At 36.5% G+C, this 25,076-nt stretch overlaps 1 protein-coding gene across 1 annotated transcript in view; it reads right to left on the minus strand.

Annotated features, from left to right (window-relative positions):
- Positions 1 to 3,489: 3,489 nt before the first annotated feature.
- The window catches only part of LOC145436426 (protein NLRC5-like), a 233,178-nt gene continuing 211,591 nt past the window's right edge, over positions 3,490 to 25,076 (minus strand). Inside the window, exons 4-9 of the mRNA XM_080313775.1 lie at positions 24,589 to 24,693; positions 22,125 to 22,223; positions 19,214 to 19,369; positions 10,085 to 10,165; positions 9,732 to 9,899; positions 3,490 to 8,669 (exon numbers count right to left, since the gene is read on the minus strand). Of these exons, the coding sequence (XP_080169901.1) occupies positions 8,439 to 8,669; positions 9,732 to 9,899; positions 10,085 to 10,165; positions 19,214 to 19,369; positions 22,125 to 22,223; positions 24,589 to 24,693 (840 nt within the window). The 3' untranslated portion in view covers positions 3,490 to 8,438. The remainder of the gene's footprint in view (positions 8,670 to 9,731; positions 9,900 to 10,084; positions 10,166 to 19,213; positions 19,370 to 22,124; positions 22,224 to 24,588; positions 24,694 to 25,076) is intronic.

Genomic DNA, 25,076 nt, shown 5'->3' on the forward strand with positions numbered 1-25,076 from the left:
ATGGTATTTGTCTTGTGAGGTTCAGATTGCAAAGACAGGAACATTCGGCGTCAGTCATTTAGGCGCCTATGGACAATTAAACCTATTTTTATTTTATATATATAACGCAGTCATCGGTCAGCATAAAGGGCATAGACCTTTTCGGCCAAGGTTTTCTCGCTGCCGATCGTTCTGGCACACTTCTTGGAGCCGCGTGTTATACGGCCTAAAACTTGATTGTATGTCTTGGTGGGTCGTGGCGCGGTGATGGCCCAATACCAAATAATAAAGATAAATGGCTAATTGAATTCGCGCACAGCGCGAAAAAATGTTGAAAAATTGGCTCAAATTTTCAAAAAATACTTCATGATTTATGCTAATTCACGAAATAATTTTGGGCCCCCTTCGAGCTCGGGCCCCCCAATTGGGGGGTCTGGGGTGCGGCAGTTACGGTGCTGGATATAGCCTACATATATATTTAATTGTTCATAGGCGCCTAAATGGCTTGCGCCAAATGTTCCTGTTCTGGCGATCAGAACCCCACAAAAAAATGACATCTCGCAGATATACCTATTTGAAATCGTGTGCGTCTTTAAGTTTAGTACGTATGGGCGATTTGAATATCTTTTGACATAGCAGACAGGACACGAAATGTCATTACGTAACGAAGTCATTATACCCACGGGTTCGCCCGAATATGTTCATTGTTCAATTATTATTTACGGGCCCTACATTTTCCAAGACACCTCACTCAGCTTTACCGGTAAATCTGAATACACATGAGCAGAGAGAGGATAAAAAATTGACAGCAATATATATGCAATTCCCGATCATATTGACCGATTCAATCATGAATGATATAAATTTTTCGGGCTTCGCGCGGATTAAGCCGACTAACCTAAGAGTCCAACAATTTGTGCTGAGAAGTAGCGGTAAAGAGGTATCGGGGGGAGGGTTTGGTCTGATGGGTGCAGAAGTTTGCTTTGTCGCCCTATGGAGGGGGGGTCAAGACCAACGTATTGGGGGGCTGACGCAGTGCTGTTACGGTCCTTTTGGAATCAAGTCGGAGAAATCACCTTTTTTGTTAGTCAACTCACCAAAATTTAGCTGGAAAAGTGTACTTTAGAGGTCGACTCGAAAATTTGACCTTTTATCTTAGTTAACTCGCCGGTGATTTCAGTCTGTATGCCCATTTTTCGGTTCCCAATATTTGGGGGGCAATGATCGGCGTGGAATTTGAAAAGGGGGCGATGAGTCGAAAAAAGGTTGGGAACCACTGGATTATATCTTGCGCACATGGCCTCTTGTGCATGCAATTGTTAAGACCTGTCGTTGACACGATGAATCAGCAAGGATTCCGCGCACTCTTGTAGCAATCTGCGACCTAATTTCGCTCGCGTACAAACGGCAAACTAACTCAGCAAGAGAGCACGTATTGTGCAGAAGACTCTCGTTAATTGGCAACACGCTTCTCTATTTGACAGCGCCGTACACTCTATAATACGAATTACGGGGCATTGGAAACAAACATGAAGAAAGGTACGATTTCAAGTTCTTGATGGAGGGAGATTTTTTTCAAGGCTTGCTGTACCCATGTATAATGCGCACAGCCTATTTCAGGGCAAAAAAATCGGTAGAATTTTGCTCATTATACATGGAAAATTACGGTATTCCCCACTAGAAACCATTGAATTTCCCACCAGTGGCGAATTCCCCACCGTTTGGGAACCACTGGTCTATTATATCGCATTACGTTAACTGTTTATATGTATCCTCACATCTGCACTACGCTTACCTACCAGTGATGAGCGGACTGTGATATTTTTCGGTCCAAGTCCTATCCTGAAAATTTTTAACTCACTCCTACTGCATCCTGATCCAAAAATATTTTCAAAATTCACAGTCCAAGTCCGTTCCTGAAAATTTTCAACTCAGTCCTACTATATCCTGATCCAAAAATATTTTCAAAACTTACAGTCCAACTCCATCCTGATCCAAAAATATTTTCAAAATCTGAAGTCCCAATCTATAAATAAAAAACAGAAGAACATGTTATAGAGAATAATTAGGCTATCTGAAATATAACTCTGGTCTGTGAAAAGATGTATATTTCCAATGTTTGCCTTAACTCGAGCTGCAGTGGGCCTACATGACACAGCAACTTTAATTTTACATTTTAGCAACACGAATGTAAATATGTAGACTGGCTAGATGGCTATCAATACCTAACCATCAAATCATGAGCAATGTGCATGTACGTACGTACAATGACATCAGGGTTGATCATTATAGTTTTTTTTTTATAAATTTGACTGGCTAGTTGATAAAATTGTTAGGTCGGTTTGAACAAACGCTGCACATCAAATTCGATTCAATTCCAGCCTGTAGAAGCGAAGTTATTACAACTGGAAAATTTTCAATATAATAAAAAGTATACACACTTTTTCGAATTATACTGGCTGCCCGTCCCTATAAAGGTTTGTAAGAATGGTGCATAACAAATTTGACTCAACTCCAACCCACACGGTATTTACTGTGGGATATTCTCTCATCAATAATTATAGATCTGCAACACTACTTTGAAGAGCTTCTTGGAGGTACAGAACTTGAATATACAATTGAATAGTATATTCATATTGAAATGAACCCGAATATTTTCGGCAGAAACTCGTCAGGGGTAATCGTCAGCAACTAATAGATAATTGAAAATAACATTGTATATCATCAATCGTATCACAAAATATGACAGCCGAAAATATCCGGGCTCATTCCAATATGAACATACTATTCAACACCATTTTTCTAACCCAAAATTTTCCACTTCAAAGAATTCACCTACACCGGTTGGAATTCAACCAGTAGCATCTTTAGCCAGTAAATTTCGAAAAAAAGTTATATCTATCCAATCCTAATGTACCTACTATCCATACCAGACAAACAACTAATATATTCACGTTCCGGGTCGATACACAACAAACTTGCCATAGTAGTTTGTTCCGTGAGTACATAAAATATTTTAGACGAAAGAACCAGCCAAATCACAAGATATAGGTGAGCAACTACTACATTAACGATCAACTTGAATCAACGTCCATTGGCAACACTGGGAACAATTCTTCTCTCCATCCGCCCGCACTGAGGTATATAAACAAACACTGAGCTATATTAAAATACCCCCCACTTCTGGTTGCGAAATCAGCGTGCCCGAGTCCGGATTTTGGCATGCTGAAAGTCCAAGTCCAACTATATTTTTTTAAATCACAATCCGGTCCGAGTCCAAACTTTTTTTTCAAAATCACGATCCGGACCTAACGAAAATAACCCCATATTCCTGATCCTGTCCAATACAATGCTCATCTCTGCTACCTACCTCACCTTAGAAAAAGTTCTGGCGCATACATTTTCTTCCGATGGCTATGCAACTTCTTGCCCCCTTCTACGCTTTCGCATGATAACACACGCTGATTAAGTCTCCTCACACCGCAACAATCCAACCAAATTTACTACAAGTTTAAATGACTAATTATTGTTTATTTCACACTAATTCTACACATTACATAACATGAAAATGAGCTGCATGAACAAAATACAATCAGCGAAAATTCAGCTACTACACTCCTAGTCTAAGCTAATGTACTTCGTAGTCATTAACAATTTTCTCGGTTTGGGATAATATTATTGTTGTTTCAATCACAACGGATAATGAGGAATATTTGTCAACGACAAAATGTTACAGAATGTCAAGCAGCGAAGCATAATAATTTCGTAATAAGTGTTTAGTGAATAGTGTTTGGATAGTATATTCCTATTGAAATGGCCCCGACATTTTCGGCTGACCATCGCTAGGTGTAATCGTCAGCAACTAGTAAGGAATTGGAAGGAATGAATATACTATTCAATTGTATATTGCAGCTCTGTAACGCCAACAAGCTCTTTGAATCACATTTATACGATTTCATAAATTCCGATTGTTATACATTTAGAAATTGTCTCTTTATCTGTTAACTTGAGTATATTAGACCATTAGGAATTAATTATTCACATATAATAATAAGCATGGTCACTAAGGGGGATGTGGTAATGATATTTCGGTTTGGTCATTTGGAATCACCAAGCTAGCATAAAACGTGAACATCGAAATTGAACCATGAAAATCATTGACTTGAAATACAGCGACCATCATTATGCAACAGCATAATATCAAGCTTTTTGATGAGAGAGAGAGAGAGTCTTTATTTTCATCCAACCAATATGTCATGAAATACCTTGCCAATGAAAGTTATAAAGTCTGTTAGATTAATATTTTTTTTTCCGTGACGCCAACTGTACTCAAGACATAGAAAGTGATCACGAGAGGATGACGGAACATAGAAGATACTACATAATTGATATTACATTGGGATTCATGCACTACTAGAGACATCTATGATCAACAACATTTTTTTTTTCATTTTTTTTTAGTTATTCATTTTTTATTCTATTTTTTTATCATAATCAACCATTAAAAATGACAACACACTATACACGATACATGTGGGATTAGTAACATTTTTTTTATTCATTTTCCGTGTTTTGTATTTTTTTTGTACATCATATTCAATTATTTAAAACCATCACACCTGATCACTAACACATATCGAGATTTTAGTCTTTATATACACATAACTACCTTCTACAATCATCGTGAAAGTTTGCATGAAATGTATATTGTATATTGGCTTAGAAAAAGTAACATCACGAATATTCATGATAACTAGTGTAACAGTAGTATGGATTAGAGTTGGACAACGATTGCTGATTTGACAAATAAATTCCAGCATAATTATTCTTTGACATTCTCCGACCTGGTGATTTAGAAAGAGGACATTGGTTGCTACAACGAAATATACAGTATGACAATAATTCATCATAGAAGACGGAAGATATTTATTTTGAAATGAAGCTATTCCATTGTAACCTGCGTATCAATCATGATAAATGCACCAAATCCTACATAATCACGGCTTCAAGTCTACTCTAGTGGAAGAACTTGTCTGTTCAAATTCATTAAATCAGTAATTAACGCCTTAAAACACACATGTGATGAAAAGCGAGAATCGAAACGATATTTGCGGACATGAATGTTGTTTTTGTCGTGTCGTTAAACCTGCGCAACTTTTTCAGGTTACCTAACTGTAAAATGCACGATATAAATCGCATCATTACATTGTAACGTGTCAATTGTGTCAATCGAATGCGAAATCGTCAACTTGAATTCTAAAATGCAACGCAGTCATTCCGCTCGTAAATCTCAATTTTTGCTGATGACGAATTGTTGGCTATTGTACACGATTACCCTCGTTGCTTCTGTCGCCTTTTCTTACGCTCGCTGAAAAACAAGTAGGCAACCTCTGAATAAATCAATATCCTAGTTAATCAAACAAGTTTTCCTACTATTCGGATAATCAGAGGGATATGCACCGTTCGCTCGTTTACGTCATTAGAGCGTGTAAAATAGAATTAAACTTTTTGTAAACGACCCAGGCTCATAGTCGGATGCATTGTAGGGATTTAATCTACAGATGGACTTTGGATTTCCATTTTTGCAATATGATTCACGAGCATATCCGGCTCACAATCCAATATACGGCGACATATCAATTCAGTACACGCCTTTCTGGAAAAGAAACTTGCAGGCAACACATCGTATACCAGGGAGTGGCATTGACCGGGACGCTCTACTTACTAGAAGGCTTTGTTGACACTTTACATTTCCATCACGTAAATTACAGTGTAGTTACAAATGTCGAGTATCAATGACAATTGGAAAGATGGCTCAACACTTTGATGGAAAGTGTCTTTTTAGCGCCACTAGGATCATCTGTATGAGTGGAAACGTCAAAAAAAATAGGGTCGTGCATTTCTGCATCAAGGTAACCTTAAATGGGTGACAATATGCGTAATGATATCACACTTGGATCATTGGATAATTCTAGTTGTCTAATTAGACTAAATAGAGTGAAATGCCGGTAATCTAATTCGAATCTGATCCGTGAAATAATTCGTCGTTCTCATTTTGATTCTAATCTTATTTCTGGTTTTCCTGTAAATGCTGCTGAGAGAACAGTATAGTGCGAGACGAGCCGAGCTTGCTGTGCAGACATTTTCTATTATCATGCTCATGTGCAGGAACCGTGATTTGATATGACGGGACATGATGAAATGTCCAAGTTTTCGCGAATGCAGTCATTCTAATTCCAATCTAATTTGGAAATAGTTGTGTAGTTATCATTTCAATTTAATTCAATTTGGAAATAACTGTATGACTCTAATTCTCATTCTACTACAATTTGAAAACGCTGTAAATGTTATAGTTGTCCAAATCTGACTGTTATTAATCACGAAATTGCGTCTACTTGCGGCTCAATTTTTGACGACACGTTGATCCATACGATACGTGCGGAAAATTTGTAAGTTGTCACCTGCGATTACCTAAGAAAAGTATGACACAACCCATCAAAATAATCATATTTTAAATTCCCATACTTGAGTAATTTTCATCCTTCATTTACAATACTTGTTCTTGTACCCAAGAAAAAAATGGACGGGATCATTCCAACTTCTGCACGAGTCGAATCAAGGACTATTTCGATCGTTTCTACAAATGATGCAACCACATATTCCGACCATCCACTCTATTTTTTACTTCGAGCAGGTAAACAATGCGGACGGATTATTTTTATACTTTTGCCGTGTTAATAATGCAAGCATCTCGTCAAATGTCAGTTTTTATTATCCAATACTTTTCGCAAGAAAATGAGATCTACGTTAGATGAATGCAGCAAGTAATCGTGCATTGAAGTGACGCATGAATGCCGAAGCTCAACTTTAGTTTTATACATTGGAAGAGGTTGACAGCAACCAGGTACTTCTACTTTTTCCAATTATAAAAGTAATTTGGCCCAATTTCACTGCTTACTGGGATGCATGACAGCGCTATTATATTCTTGCAGAATAAAAAAAGTTTTATTTCAACGACACTTCGTTTGATGCACCGTGTGACATCGTTATGACGACACTATACGACACCACATTAATATTTAATCTAAAATACTTTTTTTTACTATGCATGAGAATGGAAGGATAAATCTCAACACTCATTTCTAGAACCGGTCAGACTTCGCAACATCGACTTACCTGTCGAAAAATGCGCTGTCGAGTTGCTGCCAGGCGTCTCTTTCTCGATGCACTGAAATGAGAAAGAATTTAGAGAATATATAATGCTTGTTATTCAATGATGTATGCGTTGGTCTAAATCAAAATCCTGTTACTGATTAGAATTTCAAATCCAAATCCAAAATTATTTTGTATCGGTGGTCAATAACTAACTACTTTTACTTTATCAGAGTACGCAAGTAGTGTTGCCTGCTTGCACTCATTATTCTGGTCGTTTCAATTTTGAAATACTTTCATTTTTACTGGTTGTAACAGTTTTTCGACAAAACTACATACTTCATGCAATTTGGATTTTGAAAAGTAGCAAGTAGTTCCGGGATGATTTTTCGTCATTTTTGTTGTGTGAAAGTAGCATAGGAGTCGCGTGAAATAGCCAATGTATCGCGGTAACTTAATATATATTTTACAATATTTCGCTCACTTGCCGTGTATTTAGTCATTTTGCATTAGTCACGATGATATATCAAGATTGCAATTTGGAAAGTAAATATATTCCGTTAACTGCTAAAAGTAAGCGACCCGTCAACGAAATCTACTTTAGAAACGACTTCCTTGAACGCACCGACGATCATTCAGGAACTCGCGTTAGCAACTTTCAGAACCAATGGGTGTCAGTATGATCACCAGATGTCGCAAAAAATCCATATAGAGCACTGTATTTTCTCCTACGGTTACGAAAATATTCGATCCCCAATTTTTTTTGACTCATCGCCCCATCATTAAGCACTATGTATCTTTAACACAACCCCAAAAGCTAGGGTGTCATCAGCTGCGAAGTACTTCTACTTTTTCCTAGTACTCAATTAGTGTATAGCGACTGGTGTACTTACTCAAGTAGTTTCAATTGAGTACTATTTCTACATCAGTTTTTTAATGCTGGGCAACTGAATTTTGCATTCTTGATATTGTCAATTGAAAAGTAGTTTTTAGACGCGCTTCAACGACGTCTTACTTCAAAATTGACAAGACCTCATAAACAAGTTCACGATCAGCGACGTATGGGAAATCATGCGTAAAACAATTATTCGTATTAAATATTAAGTATAGGATATCGAATTACACTACTATTCAATACTACCGAGCGTTTTCAGGTAATCGTGGTAACAAAGCTACGTCACACCATATCATGTCATAACCACAAGATTTCAAGTTGTGTCAGTAACGCATCAGGCATGTTACGTGAAATGAGCATTTCATGCAAAATGATGGCAAAACGTATATACATACGTAATATAACACCTTACCTAATAATATACCGAACCAAACCATGACTCACCTTCTAAAACTTCCAACTCAGTATCGGTATCATTTGCAATCTTCTGCACTTCTTTCAAATCGTCTCCTTTCAACATGTCGTCTTCACTGAAGTATATCAATGTTACTTTCTTCAAAGTAGAGTTGTTGACGAGAGACGAAACGTCATAGACTGAAGCAAGCTTACATCCAAGGTGGATTATGCATCTGATGCATTCGATCTGCGACGGGAGAATATTACTATTAATATTGTATATTATAATGATGCTTCTTGCTATTGCTAGGCATGTCACCAGGGGCTATGATTTGTTACATGGCACTTTAGATCAGGGGTAGCCAACCTTTTTGCTGTTCATAGCCACATTTCGATTACTCATGTCGCCCACGGCCGCATTCCAGGACATAGTCGTAATGAACTAACTGGATGTCAAATATCTGCCCATGTCCGTTTCCGGTGAACTCCAGACGAATCTATTTATAAACATCGGCACACTAATTTCTGGAACCAATTGTGGTCGCACAAGCCGTGAAATTTTTTTCAGATTCGGGAATGAATTTTGTCATTAATATTAGTAGTTTCACATATCACTGCCAAACATTTCATTTTTCCTTCCTCAGCCCATGTGATCAGATTCACCGGTTGAGTTCATGGAGGTGGGAGTTTTCGAAAATCTTGGGCAAATCATAATTGATGATTTATCTTCTGGTGGGCCGATAGTTAGTAGTCACTTTGTTGTATCCTAACTGTTGTTATTCCACCTCCCGTCAGGATTGTCAGTGTATAGTGGAAATATATTGAAATCGCCCAATAGTGCCAGAATCAATATTCTTTCGTGAGGAGCACACGATTTCAAGTTGGTATTTGTATGTCGGGCCCTTCATTTTCATATGCTGTTCACATCTGTACTGCGGGGCTCAGATTGCAAAGGGCGCTCCTATATTAAAGTTGCGCAAAAAATATTTCCATATTGATCACTATCAGGAGTCGATTTGTAAATTGAATATGCATGTTGTGTTGAAGGCCACCAAAAAATAATAATTGAATTACGTGTCGAAGGCCGAACAAATTCCATTCTACGGCCTCAGGTTGGCCATCCCTGCTTTAGATAAACTTATTGATAAGAATTACGAACTCCGCATCTGGGGTGGATATCTAGGACAAGAAAAATAAGTTAATTCATGTGAAGGGGATTCGAGCTGAGCGGCAGAATTCAATAATAAACGTGTGTTGGTGGAATATGTACGTTGAATCTGTGCAAATAACACCGGATCATAATTACTACCTTCTTTTGCTTGAAAGCTTCTACAATATTTTGGAATTCATCTTCTTCCTGGAGGAAGAACATTGCATGGATACTGCCAAAAGCGGAAATTTCTCTGGCACGGTTCAAATGTCTGTTGTAATCCTCGACGGAAATCTGGCCATTCACAGCAATTTCCAGGACCTCCATCTTAAATGCGGAAGACATAAGTTGTTAAAGCTTGAAACAAGATTCAGGTAATTTGATTAAAGACAGTTATTCCCGGAAGTTAAGATAGACACCTAAAGAAGGATCAATTCCGATACTCGAGATATAATGATAGGGAAATATAAATGAGTTTGAACGCATTCCTAAAACCGAATGAGGAATCGTACTTGATACTTTTTCCAAGACGTTTCAATTACCGACCAATCGATATCTTGTTCCTCCGTGCAATCGAGCAATATCTTGCTTATCTGAACACAATATTGGCTTCATGAGGTAAGATGACATCATCGTGACGTGATCATGTATTGAAATCGATATTCATATATTTACAGTTTATTAGTGATTTGTTACAATATTTGATTGTACACAATGCATACACTGCATTAGTTTTAGTCTCATTCCTGAGCATGAACTCTCGTTAAAATCTACTCGTGAATATTCTTTGTATTGTATAAAGTAGTGGTGGTCAAAGTAGTCGTCGTCGATACTCAAGTAGAAGTACTCAAGTACATTTCTACCAAAGTAGTATTAGCGATATACAAGTACGTAAAAAAGTAAGTACTTCAGGCCAAAGAATTAAAATTAGAGTTATACTGTTTTTCAAAATTAGATTAGAATTAGAATTAGAGCTGCACAGTTTTTTATACGAATACCATTAGTATTAGAGATACACAGTTTTTTTCAAATTAGATTAGGATAAGAATTAGATCTACACAGTTTTTTTCTAAATAAGATTAGGATTAGAATTATAGCTACACAGTTTTTTTTCCAAATTAGATTAGAATCGGAGCTACACAGTTTTTTTCCGAATAAAATTATAATTGGAGCTACACAGTTTTTTCCAAATAAAATTATAATTAGAGCTACACAGTTTTTTTCCAAATAAAATTATACTTGAAGCTACACAGTTTTTTTCCAAATAAAATGATAATTAGAGCTACACAGTTTTTTTTCCAAATAAAATTATAATTAGAGCTACACAGTTTTTTTTTTCAAATAAAATTATAATTAGAGCTACACAGTTTTTTTCCAGATAAAATTATAATTAGAGCTACACAGTTTTTTTCCAAATAAAATTATACTTGAAGCTACACAGTTTTTTTCCAAATAAAATGATAATTAGAGCTACACAGTTTTTTTTTTCAAATAAAATTATAATTAGAGCTACACAGTTTTTTTCCAAATAAAATTATAATTGGAGCTACACAGTTTTTTTCCAAATAAAATTATAATTAGAGCTACACAGTTTTTTTTTTCAAATAAAATTATAATTAGAGCTACACAGTTTTTTTCCAAATAAAATTATACTTGAAGCTACACAGTTTTTTTCCAAATAAAATGATAATTAGAGCTACACAGTTTTTTTTTTCAAATAAAATTATAATTAGAGCTACACAGTTTTTTTCCAAATAAAATTATAATTGGAGCTACACAGTTTTTTCCAAATAAAATTATAATTAGAGCTACAGTTTTTTTCCAAATAAAATTATACTTGAAGCTACACAGTTTTTTTCCAAATAAAATGATAATTAGAGCTACACAGTTTTTTTTCCAATTAAAATTATAATTAGAGCTACACAGTTTTTTTTCCAAATAAAATTATAATTAGAGCTACACAGTTTTTTTTTTTCAAATAAAATTATAATTAGAGCTACACAGTTTTTTTCCGAATAAAATTATAATTGGAGCTACACAGTTTTTTCCAAATAAAATTATAATTAGAGCTACACAGTTTTTTTCCAAATAAAATGATAATTAGAGCTACACAGTTTTTTTTTCAAATAAAATTATAATAAGAGCTACACAGTTTTTTTCCAAATAAAATTATAATTAGAGCTACACAGTTTTTTTTTTCAAATAAAATTATAATTAGAGCTACACAGTTTTTTTCCAAATAAAATTATAATTAGAGCTACACAGTTTTTTTTCCAAATAAAATGATAATTAGAGCTACACAGTTTTTTTTTCCGAATAAAATGATAATTAGAGCTACACAGTTTTTTTTCCAAATAAAATTATAATTAGAGTTACACAGTTTTTTTTTTCAAATAAAATTATAATTAGAGCTACACAGTTTTTTTTTTCAAATAAAATTATAATTGGAGCTACACAGTTTTTTCAAATAAAATTATAATCAAAGCTACAGTTTTGTTGCAAATAAAATTATAATTAGAGCTACACCGAATTGGATTAGGATTGAAAATGGAGCTACACATGTTTTTACGACGTAGAATTCAATTAGAATTAGAGCTACAAATTTTTTTCAAATTAGATTTGAATTAGAATTTGAGCTCACCATTTTTTTCCAAATTAGATTGAAATTAGAATTAGAGCGTTTTTTTCCAAATTAGATTGGAATTAGAATAGAAGCTACACATATTTTTTTTCAGAATTAGAATTAAAGGTACAGAGTTTTTTTTTCAAATTAGATTGGAATTACAGTTATACAGTTTTCCAAAATTACGGTACATTAGGATTAGAATTAAAGCTAGTTTTTTATCGAATTACATTAGAATTGGAATTAGAGCTACATAGTTTTTTACGAATTAGAATAAAAATAGAATTAGAGCTACACAGTTATTTTCAAAATTAGATTCGAATTAGAGCTACACAGTAGGGGTGTTCGAAAATGACTTTTTTCCAAATTCTATTAGCAATTTGATAATTGATAGGTTACCTAATTGAAGCCTGCACGCTAAGTTTGGTTCAATTCCAACCAGTAGCCGCATTGCTACTGGAGAAGAATGTCTTTTCAATGATTATATAAAAATGTTTAAAAAAATTCAAAATTTCCCGTTCATCCCATGAAATTGTTCGGTTTTCTAAAGAAACGATGTTTACCTAATTTGGCTCAATTCCAGCCAGCGGAATCGGAGTTATTGAGTATTAGTATATTGCCTTGACGTGCAATGGTTCAGACACTGACAAGACTGAGATGCTTAGGAAACGGCCTAGGGCGTCACTAGAGTGTTGTCAGGTATCGTGCGCAGCTCATAATAAAAGGAAGTTCATGATCATGATATTTCTTGTTGTATTTGTACTACTTCAATAAAATATTACTTCCGATGCCCATGTTAGTGAGCACAGCGTTTTAGTAACAGTAAGTTTTAATACGTGGATGCTCAACTGTGTAGTCTATTTTGTCTAGACATTGCATTCTTGCGGCCCTTGGCCTGCACGAATTTTGAAAAGTGGTTGGCGACACGTTTTGACTTGACGACATCTGCACTATAAAGTTCTCCTGAATGACTGCACGGTGCAAGCAATGCGATGGCGACTTGGCACCGGATCTCTCTGCAAAATGCCTTATGCAAATAAACATTTTCAGGAAAACAATAAACTAGATTAGAATTAGAGCAAAGAAGCAATACATAAATTAGATTAGAATTAGATTACTGGCATTTCGCTCCTAATTAGTGAAATTAGTAACTAGAATTATTCAGTTGTCCAAGTCTGATGGTGAGTAACCAGGGCTGTGGAGTCGGAGTCGGAGTCGGGGTAATTTTCGCTTGATGGAGTAGGAGTCGTGCGAACTATAATAGTTGGAGTCGGAGTCGGTTGGAAAATACTGACTGGAGTCGGAGTCGGAGTTTGTGAGAATGACTATGACTATGACTTCTCTATCATGAAAACATTTGGTTTCAAAGAAATTTCAATAGAATTTTTATGTACCACCAATCACTGTTCTCATTAACCATACAGATTCGGTGCGGCCAGCCCGTGGTACGCAGGCCAAATTTGGCACACGAGAAGGTTAGGTGTCGCCTGCGAGGTAATTCTCGAAATTATTTATGACATCAGGTACAATTGCAAGGCCAACCAAAATTTGATTAGCATGACCGCGAAATTTGATGATGACTAAAACAACAGTTCTGACGTATTGACGTATCCAGGGGTTAGCCATATTTATCTCAGATCTTCGTATATGACCATGAAGTAGAATATTTCATAGCAGATTTAATTGACTCGAAATTTTTCTCGGCACTTAGCATGATTCATTTTCACTAGATTTCTTGCATTCAGTATTTGAGCCCCCTTCTGAAAATTATAAATACATATTATTCACAGAATTGAGTCTAACTATATTCACAATTAGGAGATACGGCTTCGCTTGTGATGTGCACTCGCAGCGAGATCGTCGACAAAACATTTGCACAAAATGATAGAGGCATGTTCACTGATAGCGTCGATTTTGCTATGTCTAAACGTCGAATAATCCTGTCCTTGCCAAATGAGCCCAGTGGTATACAGATGCGACCCCCAATGTATGTTAGTGACATATTTATTGATATAGCTATAGCCTAATTCAGTCGTCCAAAAAATTTCGCGCTTCGCGCGACCAGGGCTTGATTGCGCACTGAACAGTTGCATGACATATTGTTATCAATTTTAGAGCGTATTAATAGAAGTCTTGTTTGCAATGTTACGTAATTCGGTTCGCTGCTATCGACGACTAAAAAAAGGTTATCAACATTCCAGTTGCCCGCGCAATGGTTCGTAAATCTCAGGCGTCCCTTTCGCCGAAAAAGTTGCCCACCCCTGATATAGATAAAATTGGACATTACTTGCAAATTACAACTCAGTTGCAGAGGGGAAGAAAATCACAAGATGCGTTTTCGTGATGCACTCAAAATTGATGTAATTTTTGGAATTATACCATGATACTGTGACAGAGAAAATGCTTCGGCTGGATTTGTAAAATTGTAAAAATGATGTGAATATGACCAAACGATGCTTCCCACTTGACAAAATTAAAAATATTTGTGGTGTAGCTGAGCTGTTTGGGTCGAACAAATGATTGGGAAAGACTGCAAGTCCCAATCCTTGAATACTTGATTAAGTACATATAGACTAGACATAGACTATGGTCTTTGACTACTTGACTAAATTCCATTTATGACCAATGTCTTTTGTTAGTAGTAAGAGTGTTAGTGCTTGTAATCAGGATGGTGTGCAATGACAAAATTAGTAAGTTCAATTTCTTTATTAGTTGCTGAGTCATACACAAGAGCTACACTTGGATTTTTTATCTACATTTTTATTATACAGGATTGGATATCTGCCATATTTGAATGATTCATACATTTCAGGATATTAGAGAGTCCATGTTACAAAAACTTGAATAAGGAAGGATATTTAGCAAATCTTTTTTTCATGTTAATTGCATTGCTTCCAACTTCCAACCAGCATATGCCGAGGTTGCTCAAATTGAAATTTCGGTCATTTTTGAACAATTTCGTCACAATTTCGTCACCAATTTCGTCACACCGACATGACCAAATTTCGTGTTCCAGGTATGCCTGAAGTGACAGGGATGTATTTTCCACTTGTTTTGATCTTAACAAGGGCCTATGGTGCGGTTTGGACAGGGTTGTAATGACTTGAGCCGTGACTCGAGTCATGATTTTCTGATGACTCGCCTTCATCCGAGTCATTTTGTCAAAATACAGAAATGACTCAACTCGACTTGGACAAGAGTCATTACGCATGACTCGAGCCAAGTCATATGACTCGAGACGCAGACGGCCAAGACCGACATTTCATTGTAATTTCGAAGAATAGTAAAGTAACCATAGTATTGGGATTTTGTCTGATTGGTACTGGTACTTGAAAATGTGACCAGAAACTGCTAAAAGTGAGGAAAATCGGTATATTATAAATGAGTAATTTCCTCTCAACATGCAAACGCCCGTCTCCACACCATTTCAGATCAAATTGAAAATTTTCACATCGATCAGGCATTAAATTTGGTGCATAACAAACTTTGTTTCAAGAAAATCGGACAATTCGTTACAGAGTTATTGCAATTTGAAAAATGACATTTTGTGCTCACTCGGCCGTGACGCTATACCGCTTGGAACCTGTGTCTAATTGTAATTAACATTATAGTGATCAAATTGCTGCCGGGCAGACTTAAATTTCTGTAGTAAGATATTTTGGTATATGCTTATTGTGATAGACCTAAATTTTTAACTTTACTGATGGGGGTTAGGGGTCAAATGTCAATTCAAAGTCACCATGTTTTCAAAATCAGCCATGCGTAACAAATATGCAACTCTGCCTAGCGTAATTCTATTTAAACCGATTTTTTCGAGGAAGGTGTCTAATGGAAGCTTGGAAAGAGTAGAACGTTGCTGAATTGGTATTGCATGTGATCTTTGAATGCCACTTGTCTAAAACTTCATTGAAAAGATGCGCTCTAAACAGTGCATGACCTGTTCTGCATAAAGTGTCAAAGTATATTTTTAACCGTTGTTCCTGTCTTATATTCAATTCACAACCAATTCTGATGGATTCTAATTGGTAACAGCTTTCATATGACACCTTACTTATGAATTTTGAGTTAGATAGAGTCGTGCCAGAGAGTTCAGAAATATCGTCACGCATCACCGATTTTAACATACTGGTATGTCAATTTTCAAATCAAGATTTGAAATATTATTTGAATGTTGACTCGAATTACTGATAGTCGGTAAATCCAGAAGCACCTTTTCAAGCATAATGCACATGCAATAAATAAAAGTACTCTCTGAGCATGACAATAATTATCTACTGAAACACATTATCATATAAGGAGTAGAATAATGTCAAAATCAGATAATCACTGAATTAATATAATTAAATTAATTAAAAAATGACCTATTTTGCATTATGCACCATATAATATTTTTAACCATGTTGCTGTCAAATATCAATAATAAAACCAAGTTTCGTGCATTCTAGTTGGAAACAGCTTTCAAATGACACCTTGCTTGTGAATTTTGGTTTAAATAGAATTGCACCAGATGAGTTGAAAAATATCGTTATGCCTCACCGATTTTAACATATGCCAATTTTGAAATCGCGTTTTGAACCTTGACCCAATACTGTGGAGCGGGGAAATTCGTGGTAAGTGAAGAACATGTACCAACAATTATTGCCAAATAACATTCAAACCTTTACTATACGTAACCTCTGAGCTATATCAGTTACAATCATACACACGTTTTGTGTTGCCAAATTTCATGGTTGAGTAATCACAAAATCATCATTTTTCAAACTGCAATAACTCGAGAGCCGTTCAACGAAATTTTCCGAAATAAATTTCGTTGTACTCAGAACTAGATACTTTGGTTGTATATAAATTTAGAGAAAAATCTGAGAGGGTGTGGAGACGGATTTAAAAAATATTTGCATGTTGACAGGGAATTACTCAAATGCGAACCATTCGATATCATCAAACAGAGTTATAAAAAGTGGGTTCGGCAAGTTTTCAACAGGAAACTGAGCAGTCAAAACAATGACTTGGACTCAACTCGAGTTATACTACCGTGACTCGGACTCGATCCTCTTTTTGCTGACTTGGACTCGGACTTGACTCGGTGATGAATTGGAAATGACTCGAATTGACTAGAGTGAAAACTGTAAAAGTGAGATTGACCTGTTACTCAGTGCCTTGTGACTTGGTTACAACCCTGGGTTTGGATGAAGACATCGCCAGTAAAAGAAAAAAGATGTGACACGGATTACCTAAAAATTGGTCCACTTCGTTGAAATTGACATGTTGAAACGATGGTGAGATAATTTTCAAATAGAGTATTTTACGCACTGAAATTACCGACCACAAAAAGGAAATGAACCGACAAGCAGGTAAAATACCGGTAAATATATTTCTCAAGTGATAGTCAAGACGTATTTTTTGTCGGACCAATTTAGATTTCACGAAATCGATCCCAGTTATGCAAGACATACCGATGTCTCTCTGCCTTGATTCAAAGTTTTTACTCTTTGCAAAGTCGCCATTCCCAAAATCTCATACACAGAAACGTCAGTTGCATTCCTCAGCAGCTCCGGTGTTAGAATATTTCTCTGCTACTTGACATTGGCTTATACAAGGCGTTAAAAATAGTGCTGATTGCAATTCAGAATGGGCTATGCCACTGATTCGTATTTATGAGTTGATAAAAAATTCTGATACTTCACATAAGCGTTGATACTAGAGCTTTTTATGTGTTCGAAACTTTGCGAGATTCAAGGAAACCAAAGGGTAACCCAATGAGCTTACAAAACACATTTGTCATTTTCTGGTCTTTCAATATCACCTGGGCCCCCTTGTCATGGAATAATAAAAAGCATTGGTGTTTTACCACGATACATGGATACAATTAGATGGTAGCAACCAAATATGGAGGATGACATGACGAGAGGATGATAACTTTTGATAGGGAGAAAATCTGTCACGATGCCCATTAGTCTTCTAATTCACCTGTGATATAGTACTACAGAAGTGTTGCAGAGCAAATAATAAAATATCATAGAATATCAAATTGTATCGTGAAGAAATCTACATTGGACCGGCAAAGAATATAGATATTGTCTATCACTTGAGAAATATATTTGCCCGTGTTTTACATGTTTATTGTCAGTTCATGTCCTTTTCGTGGTCGTCAATTTCAATGTGTAAAGTACTCTATTTGAAAATTTTCTCACCATCGTTTCAACGTGTCTATTTCAATGAAGTGGACCAATTTCCAGGTAATCCGTGCGATATCTTTTTTTCGTTTACTGGCGCTGTCTTCATCCAAACCCCACCATAGGCCCTTGTCAAGATCAAGACGAGTGGAAAATACATTCCCGCCACTTAAGGCATACCTGGAACACGATTTTTGGTCATGCCGGTGTGACGAAATTGGTCACCGTAAACACTATTATTTCAAAAATGACCGAAATTTCAATTTGAGTAACCTCGGCTTCTACTGGTTGGAATTGAGTCAAATTTTGTTGTGCAACGTTTTTTTGGTAACCTGATGATTTGACAACTAAGCCGATGAAATTTGAAAAAAAAAAGGTTGAACTCCCCTATTGGAGACGCAAGATGAGGAGGCATTGACAACACAATTTTTAATTGAAAAATCCGTCTTAATGAACTGTGCACCGTATATTTAGTAAAAATATCAAATTAAATATTTTATATGTTTTTCCCAATAAAAATAGTAAAACTTAAGATTCCGAAATACCATATCAACTCTACTTGAATTGCAACAGAAAGTCATTCCGTGCAGATCTGAAAAGAAATAGCGCATATGCACACGAAACACCCCGAATTATGCTCGATTCAGGCACGCACAAGAAATCGTTCTATTCCTGATATCTGTTATATAGTCAGACAATGATGACTTGATTACCTCCTTCCGGATAAAGTATGGATGAAAGTAGATGAAGAAAATATAAAAGAATCGGTTACCACGATTCAATGTTCAAGTTTGAACCAAACTTGAAACTATAAATTTATGAGAAGAAAAATATCAGTAACTGACCTTTTCCAATTTGCAATCTGATAACTGCCGCAAATCATCCTGCTTGGCCAACAGATGTCGTTGTTCGTCAAATTTGATAAATTCTGCATCGAAAAGTATCCCGAGAAATCCAATGACGGCTGCACTATCGACCCGGTCGAAAAACAGAACAGATTTCTGTGAAAATGTTGTCAGTTACATCACATCCTACGTACGAGTCATTCTCAGAGATACGATCAATCATGAGAGAATATTGTCACTTCATATAGCCGCTGCGGGTAAGGCGATTGCAACTCATTATCAGAACATAGCTTGAAAACGAGTCGTCTGAAATTGCGCACATGAACCACGCAACCGCTACATGAATTATATTGACTGAGACGTTAATAGAAATATCAGATCCATCCATATCTATTTTGCGCAAAGTGTCACCAAATTCTTGACTCTCTTTAAAAACAATCACTGAATTTCTCCGTCATGGTCTTTCTCTCTCTCTTATTGGAAGTTCATAATACTTCTACTATACGAAAAGTTAAGTTAGTGGATCACGAAATATGACAAGTACAAGTAGAAGTAGAGCCACAGAAAATTTGATTTACTTGAGTGAGTACTACAAGTGCTGCCTACGCCATAATAACGCTCATAATTACGTCATAAGCTACAGCCTGGCTACACTACACCGTGAATCCATTGCTGTATGTGACTATTATGTTGCTTTACAGCAGGGGTGGGCAAACTACAGCCCGCGGGCCGCATGCGGCACGCTACGCCGTTCTGTGCGGCCCGCGAGAGTCTAAAGAAACATTTCAAAAATTTTGATAAAATGCGTACTAAAAATCGAACTGATGCAGGGACTTGACTAACCTTTTCCTAGTATATTTCACCATGATAATTCTAAGACAGTGGTTTTCAAACCCCCCTGGAAGGCGTGAAAGCATCTGAAGGAGGGCGCGAAGCTGAGCACAACTGGGAAAAATTTTTGCTCTCCGTGCGATTTACATCCTATTCCTAGGTATTGATATGTATTTAGTATGAATTACATAGTAGAAGCGTGTTTGAAACTAACATGGTTATGATTAGGGCCATTTAAAGTCATTAAAGTCATATTTTTTTCTATGCATCAGTAAGTCGTGAAATCAATTTTAACGCAAAAATCGCATCCATATGGGGTATATTAAGAAAGTTATAAAGTCATATAAAGTCATATTTTCCTGGTTAGGTCATATTTGAGTTATAAAGTCATATTGTTGGATACTTTCAATAAAAAGTGCCAATAGAAGCAATTACGCACTAAGAAAGTAAGGCAATTTCTGATTGAACGAAGGCAAACTGTAAGGTTAGCCTACATGACATTACAGTCGCTGACCGATGAGGTCACACATTGTATTATGAGGTCACACATTGCATTGTGTTGCCACACAATCTGTTTTACTTCTGTGCACTGAAGTGGGACGTCATTTGAAGTTCAGAGACTTCCACAAGCGAAAGAAATAGTCAACTCGTGGGAAGCTGAAGGAGTTATTGTAAAGAGCGTCAAAGATTCATTGAATGATCCAAAGTTGACAAGTCAGTTAACAGAAATATGCCTCCACTACAACAAAATTTCAAACTTGATACTGAAAATGAGGCTCATGTTGATCTAAATGCCCTCGATTTCGGAAAAGATCCACTTGAGCTCAAAAATTACATTAAGAAGCGATTAGACAAAAACGATGTGAAACGAATTATGGAGCTACAAAGACAAGACATTTCACCAGCGCCGTATGCAAAACTGCAGAAGTGTCAACCAACATCAGCGTCTGTGGAACGCTCATTTTCCTTACTAAAGTCATTTTACGTCCAAATCGTAACTTTAAAGACTCCAACATTCCACACTACATGAAACTGTACAACAAAAGTGGTTTAAAATAAAAATGGATGTGTCATAATGTTATGTTGTTCATGTTTTACTCGTCAGTTCCATGAGTGACGTTGGTTATATGTAAAAATACACGATTTTCGCATAAAGTGATATAAAGTCATATTTTACCAGAAATAAAGTCATATAATTGATTTTTTAAGGTCATATAAAAATGGCCCTAGTTATGATGCTGTCAGCATTGTATGTCCTGGAACTGAGCCGAAAGTTGAATTACTAGGAATCGGGCCAACCGACTTTCATCTCTATAGTTTTGACAAATTGGTGATTGAGGTCCGCCAGCCTATCAAATCTCGCCACTATATCTCTCTGACGCGTGTACGATATCATCAATGCAATTTTTGGATTGTTTTAAATAAGCACATATATTGTCTCCATGTCCTCACTATATTGCGTTTTGGTCTATAATCCAAATTTTATCTAATGCGGCCTGCGATTGAATTCAGATGTTGAATGCGGCCCGCGAGCTCAAAAGCTTGCCCACCCCTGCTTTAGCAGCTTTGTAATGAAGTCGGTGAAATAAACAGACATCTGATCATCAGCATGAGCCCCGTTAATATAAAATACTAAATTTTATTTTGTCTATGGCTCTGGAACCCCCAAAATTGCAGTTTTGCATTGTGACGGAGTTTGGCATTGTGACATTGCTGCTTGGTTCCCTGTTCCTGATCTGCAGTATCGTTTTGTCAGACAACATTGTTGCGTCACAATGCCAAACAACAACACAATGTAAAATATGAAGCAGATTTTGGGGGGTTCCAGTGCCATGGGCAAAATAGAATTTATATTTCCGTAATCGGTACAGCAGTTGCTTTCTATTGGTACCCGTTTAATCAAATTTTCCACTCGGCAAGTCGGTCAAAATTGACCTTAGATTGCCTTTGGCCAAAGGGAATGTATGACGTATCCCCAATGCAGTGAGCCGTTCAATCTCACTGTGTCCACACCATATATAGGTCACTATGGTGAATTGAACAAAGGTCCGATCATTAGTAATGAAATCATCATTCCAACCTTAATGGTAAAGTGACCGCTAACATCGTCAGTTATCTCGATGACATCTTCTCCGTTCTTCAAATCAAAACCCGATCCTTCTGAAGACAGCTTGACAACCTGAAAATTGTTAAGAAACTCGATTATTCCATCATCCACCGACACGGATTACATTGTTAGGTTGCCTAAAAAAAACCTGCGCACTAAATTTGGCTCAATTCCTACCAGTAGAGGGCGAGGCAGAGCCAGTTGAAAATAGTTATTTTTAATAACATTTACTGTAATCCTCATGAAATTGTTGAGTTGTCTACGAAAACGATGCGAAACAAATTTGACGTAACTCCAACCCATTGAAGCCAAGTTATTTGAGTTTTTCATTAATAATTTTCGGTTTTCCCACCGACAATGCTATTTTTGCAAATTTAAAACTTTCAACTGCAATAACTTCGCTTCTGCCGGTTGGAATGGAGCAAAAATTGTCATGCTTCGTTCTTTTAGGCAACTGAACAATTTTATGCAGGTGGCAGTAAAAGTTGAAAAATTTATTTTTCAATTTTGGTATAATAAATTCAGATTTCAATTGGCTCTGCGTCGGCTTATACTGGTTGTAGTCGAGCCAAATTTGGTGCGCAGCGATTATTTAACGAACCTAACAATTTAATCAGTGAATCTCAGAAATCTGAAAAACAAGTTATTTTTGAACAATCCTAATGTATAAATGTTTATTGTATAATATTGTATGCATGAGCAGACCTGATATGGCATGATAGTGACTTCTACTATACTTTTACACTGTTATTATCGGCAAACAATTTGCGGATGCGATGTCAGAGCTCACTCTAGAATTGCCGTGCTCCCAGTAATGTTGCTTGTTACTAAAGGTAGTCGGTGACCAAGTACTTCTACTTTTTGAAGTACACAAGTCGTTTTCGACTACTTCCAGTACTTACTCTAATATTTTGCTACTTCCACTACTACTTCATATTAGTTTGCAACTTACATACTTTTCACTATTTACAGTTTGTGAATTAAATGATTATATTATTCCAATAGAGAGAGAGAATGAGACTAAAAAAATTTAGTGACGTTTTTTGTCGAGTATGAAAAATAATTCACATATCACAAAAGTTAAAAAAGTTCGGAATGTTCGTTGTGCTTCGAGCGAAATAGATATGGAGCGACAAGAATGTTTTCATGGAACTGTTGGTCAGTATCATTTAGGTGGGTTCATTTCATAACATACTTTCGCCTGTATGACACGTTTCATCACAGTCAATATGGCTCAGAAAAAATATTCGGAACTATCTCATCGTAATCTTGCATTCTAGCCGCACCGCGAGTGCTCAAACAGGGAAAAGGTGGTCCTTGACTTTTTAGCGCTAGACCGTTGAGCGTCAACCACCGTTGAAACCGCCTGAAACCTGTTTTAAATACTGTAGTTGAATTTCTCTTCATGCACGGTATCATTACAGTTGGTTTTTAATTAATCTTAGTTCTTTTGCCCGAGACACATACGCATAGAAGTGTAATATTACGAAGTAAATTGAAACGTGAATGGCATTATACAATCTACCCTATTGTTGTTTCATGTAACAATCATCGCACAAATCAGTAATACGGTTTCTGATACAACTCCGTATCGCATTTCGCCTCAACTACGGGTTTTATAATACTGCAGAGTGCATAATTCCATGACATTATCTGAAATCGAGCTCTGGGGTAAACAAAAGTTGAGAGCCGCTTCTCTGCAGCAAAACGATCATTTGCATCCCACGATGCGGTCTAATTCTTATGTTAGGAAACTTTGCACTGAGAAGCAAGAATCCATCTCTCTGTGCCATTCTAAGGGCCCAGTTTCGGCTTTATTTATGACTTCTTCTCACAACTACTTACTCCTTTGCTTACATGAGTACATTTTAGCTTTGCTACTCCTAATTCTACTTGAGGTAGTTTTAGGATGCTTAAAAAACGGATACGTTTACTCATACTGAAGTAAATTTTAGCTTCGCTACTTCTACTCCTACTTGACTAGATTACTTGACTGCATTGGTCACCTCTGCTTGTTACTCGCACAGTGCATTTCGCAGTGGCATGTGGCATTGGAACACGCAACTGCGACATGATTTGTAAAAAATATTGATGCCCAGATTCTGAATTCATTCGAGTTGCCAATAAAGTTGAACGCCGAATAACTGACAGGTTTCGAGAACGCCAATATCGAACTTCAATCAATTGTGTATTTAGTAGAAAGCTAATTTCTCTGTTTAGGTCTCAACATGCGCTAAGCCTCGAATTGGTGAGTCATCAAATCCATGATAAATGTACGTCTTGTGGATGAATGCAGATGGCATGCAGCGGAATGCCGTCTCTAGCGACTATGACGCCACAGATCATGAGTGATTATGACGTCACAAGTCGCCGCACACCCACATAAAATTACGCCTACACTTGTTTGTGCGCAACTAAATCTTAGAATCGAACTCACATTCCAATCCAAATTTCCAGATAGCGACTCAATCTGACGATGTCCAAGAAATGAACATAGTGCTGTTGCCGAGAATTTGTTGGCTCTCAAATCCACTTCTATCACCTGAAACGATGGAAATATTATATAAAGTGTTGATCAAAACTATGTGTGAAAGTCAGTTTGAAATCTAATCATGAGCGTCGAAATACAAAGTAACTGAGCCGTAATCAATTCGCCGACTGTTCGACTTAATTTTTCCTGCGCATTCGATGTCGCTTCTGCATTTGACGTGGGCATACGATTCAAATCTCTTCATCATTGTAACGATATAACATAGTAGTTGTACTAGCCATAGTCGTTAAACCAGGGTATGGTGAGTATGCCGCAGTCATCCTGTATTGTTATTAGGCCTAAACGGCATACTTGCAATAGGAGTATTCAAAAATGACTAATTTTCAAATTCTACTGGCTACTTGATAAAATTGTTAGGTTGCCTAGTTGAAGGC

Source organism: Botryllus schlosseri, chromosome 1 (assembly GCF_051294905.1).
Source record: "Botryllus schlosseri isolate E-star chromosome 1, Bs_hap1, whole genome shotgun sequence".
NCBI classification, from domain to species: Eukaryota; Metazoa; Chordata; class Ascidiacea; order Stolidobranchia; family Styelidae; genus Botryllus; species Botryllus schlosseri.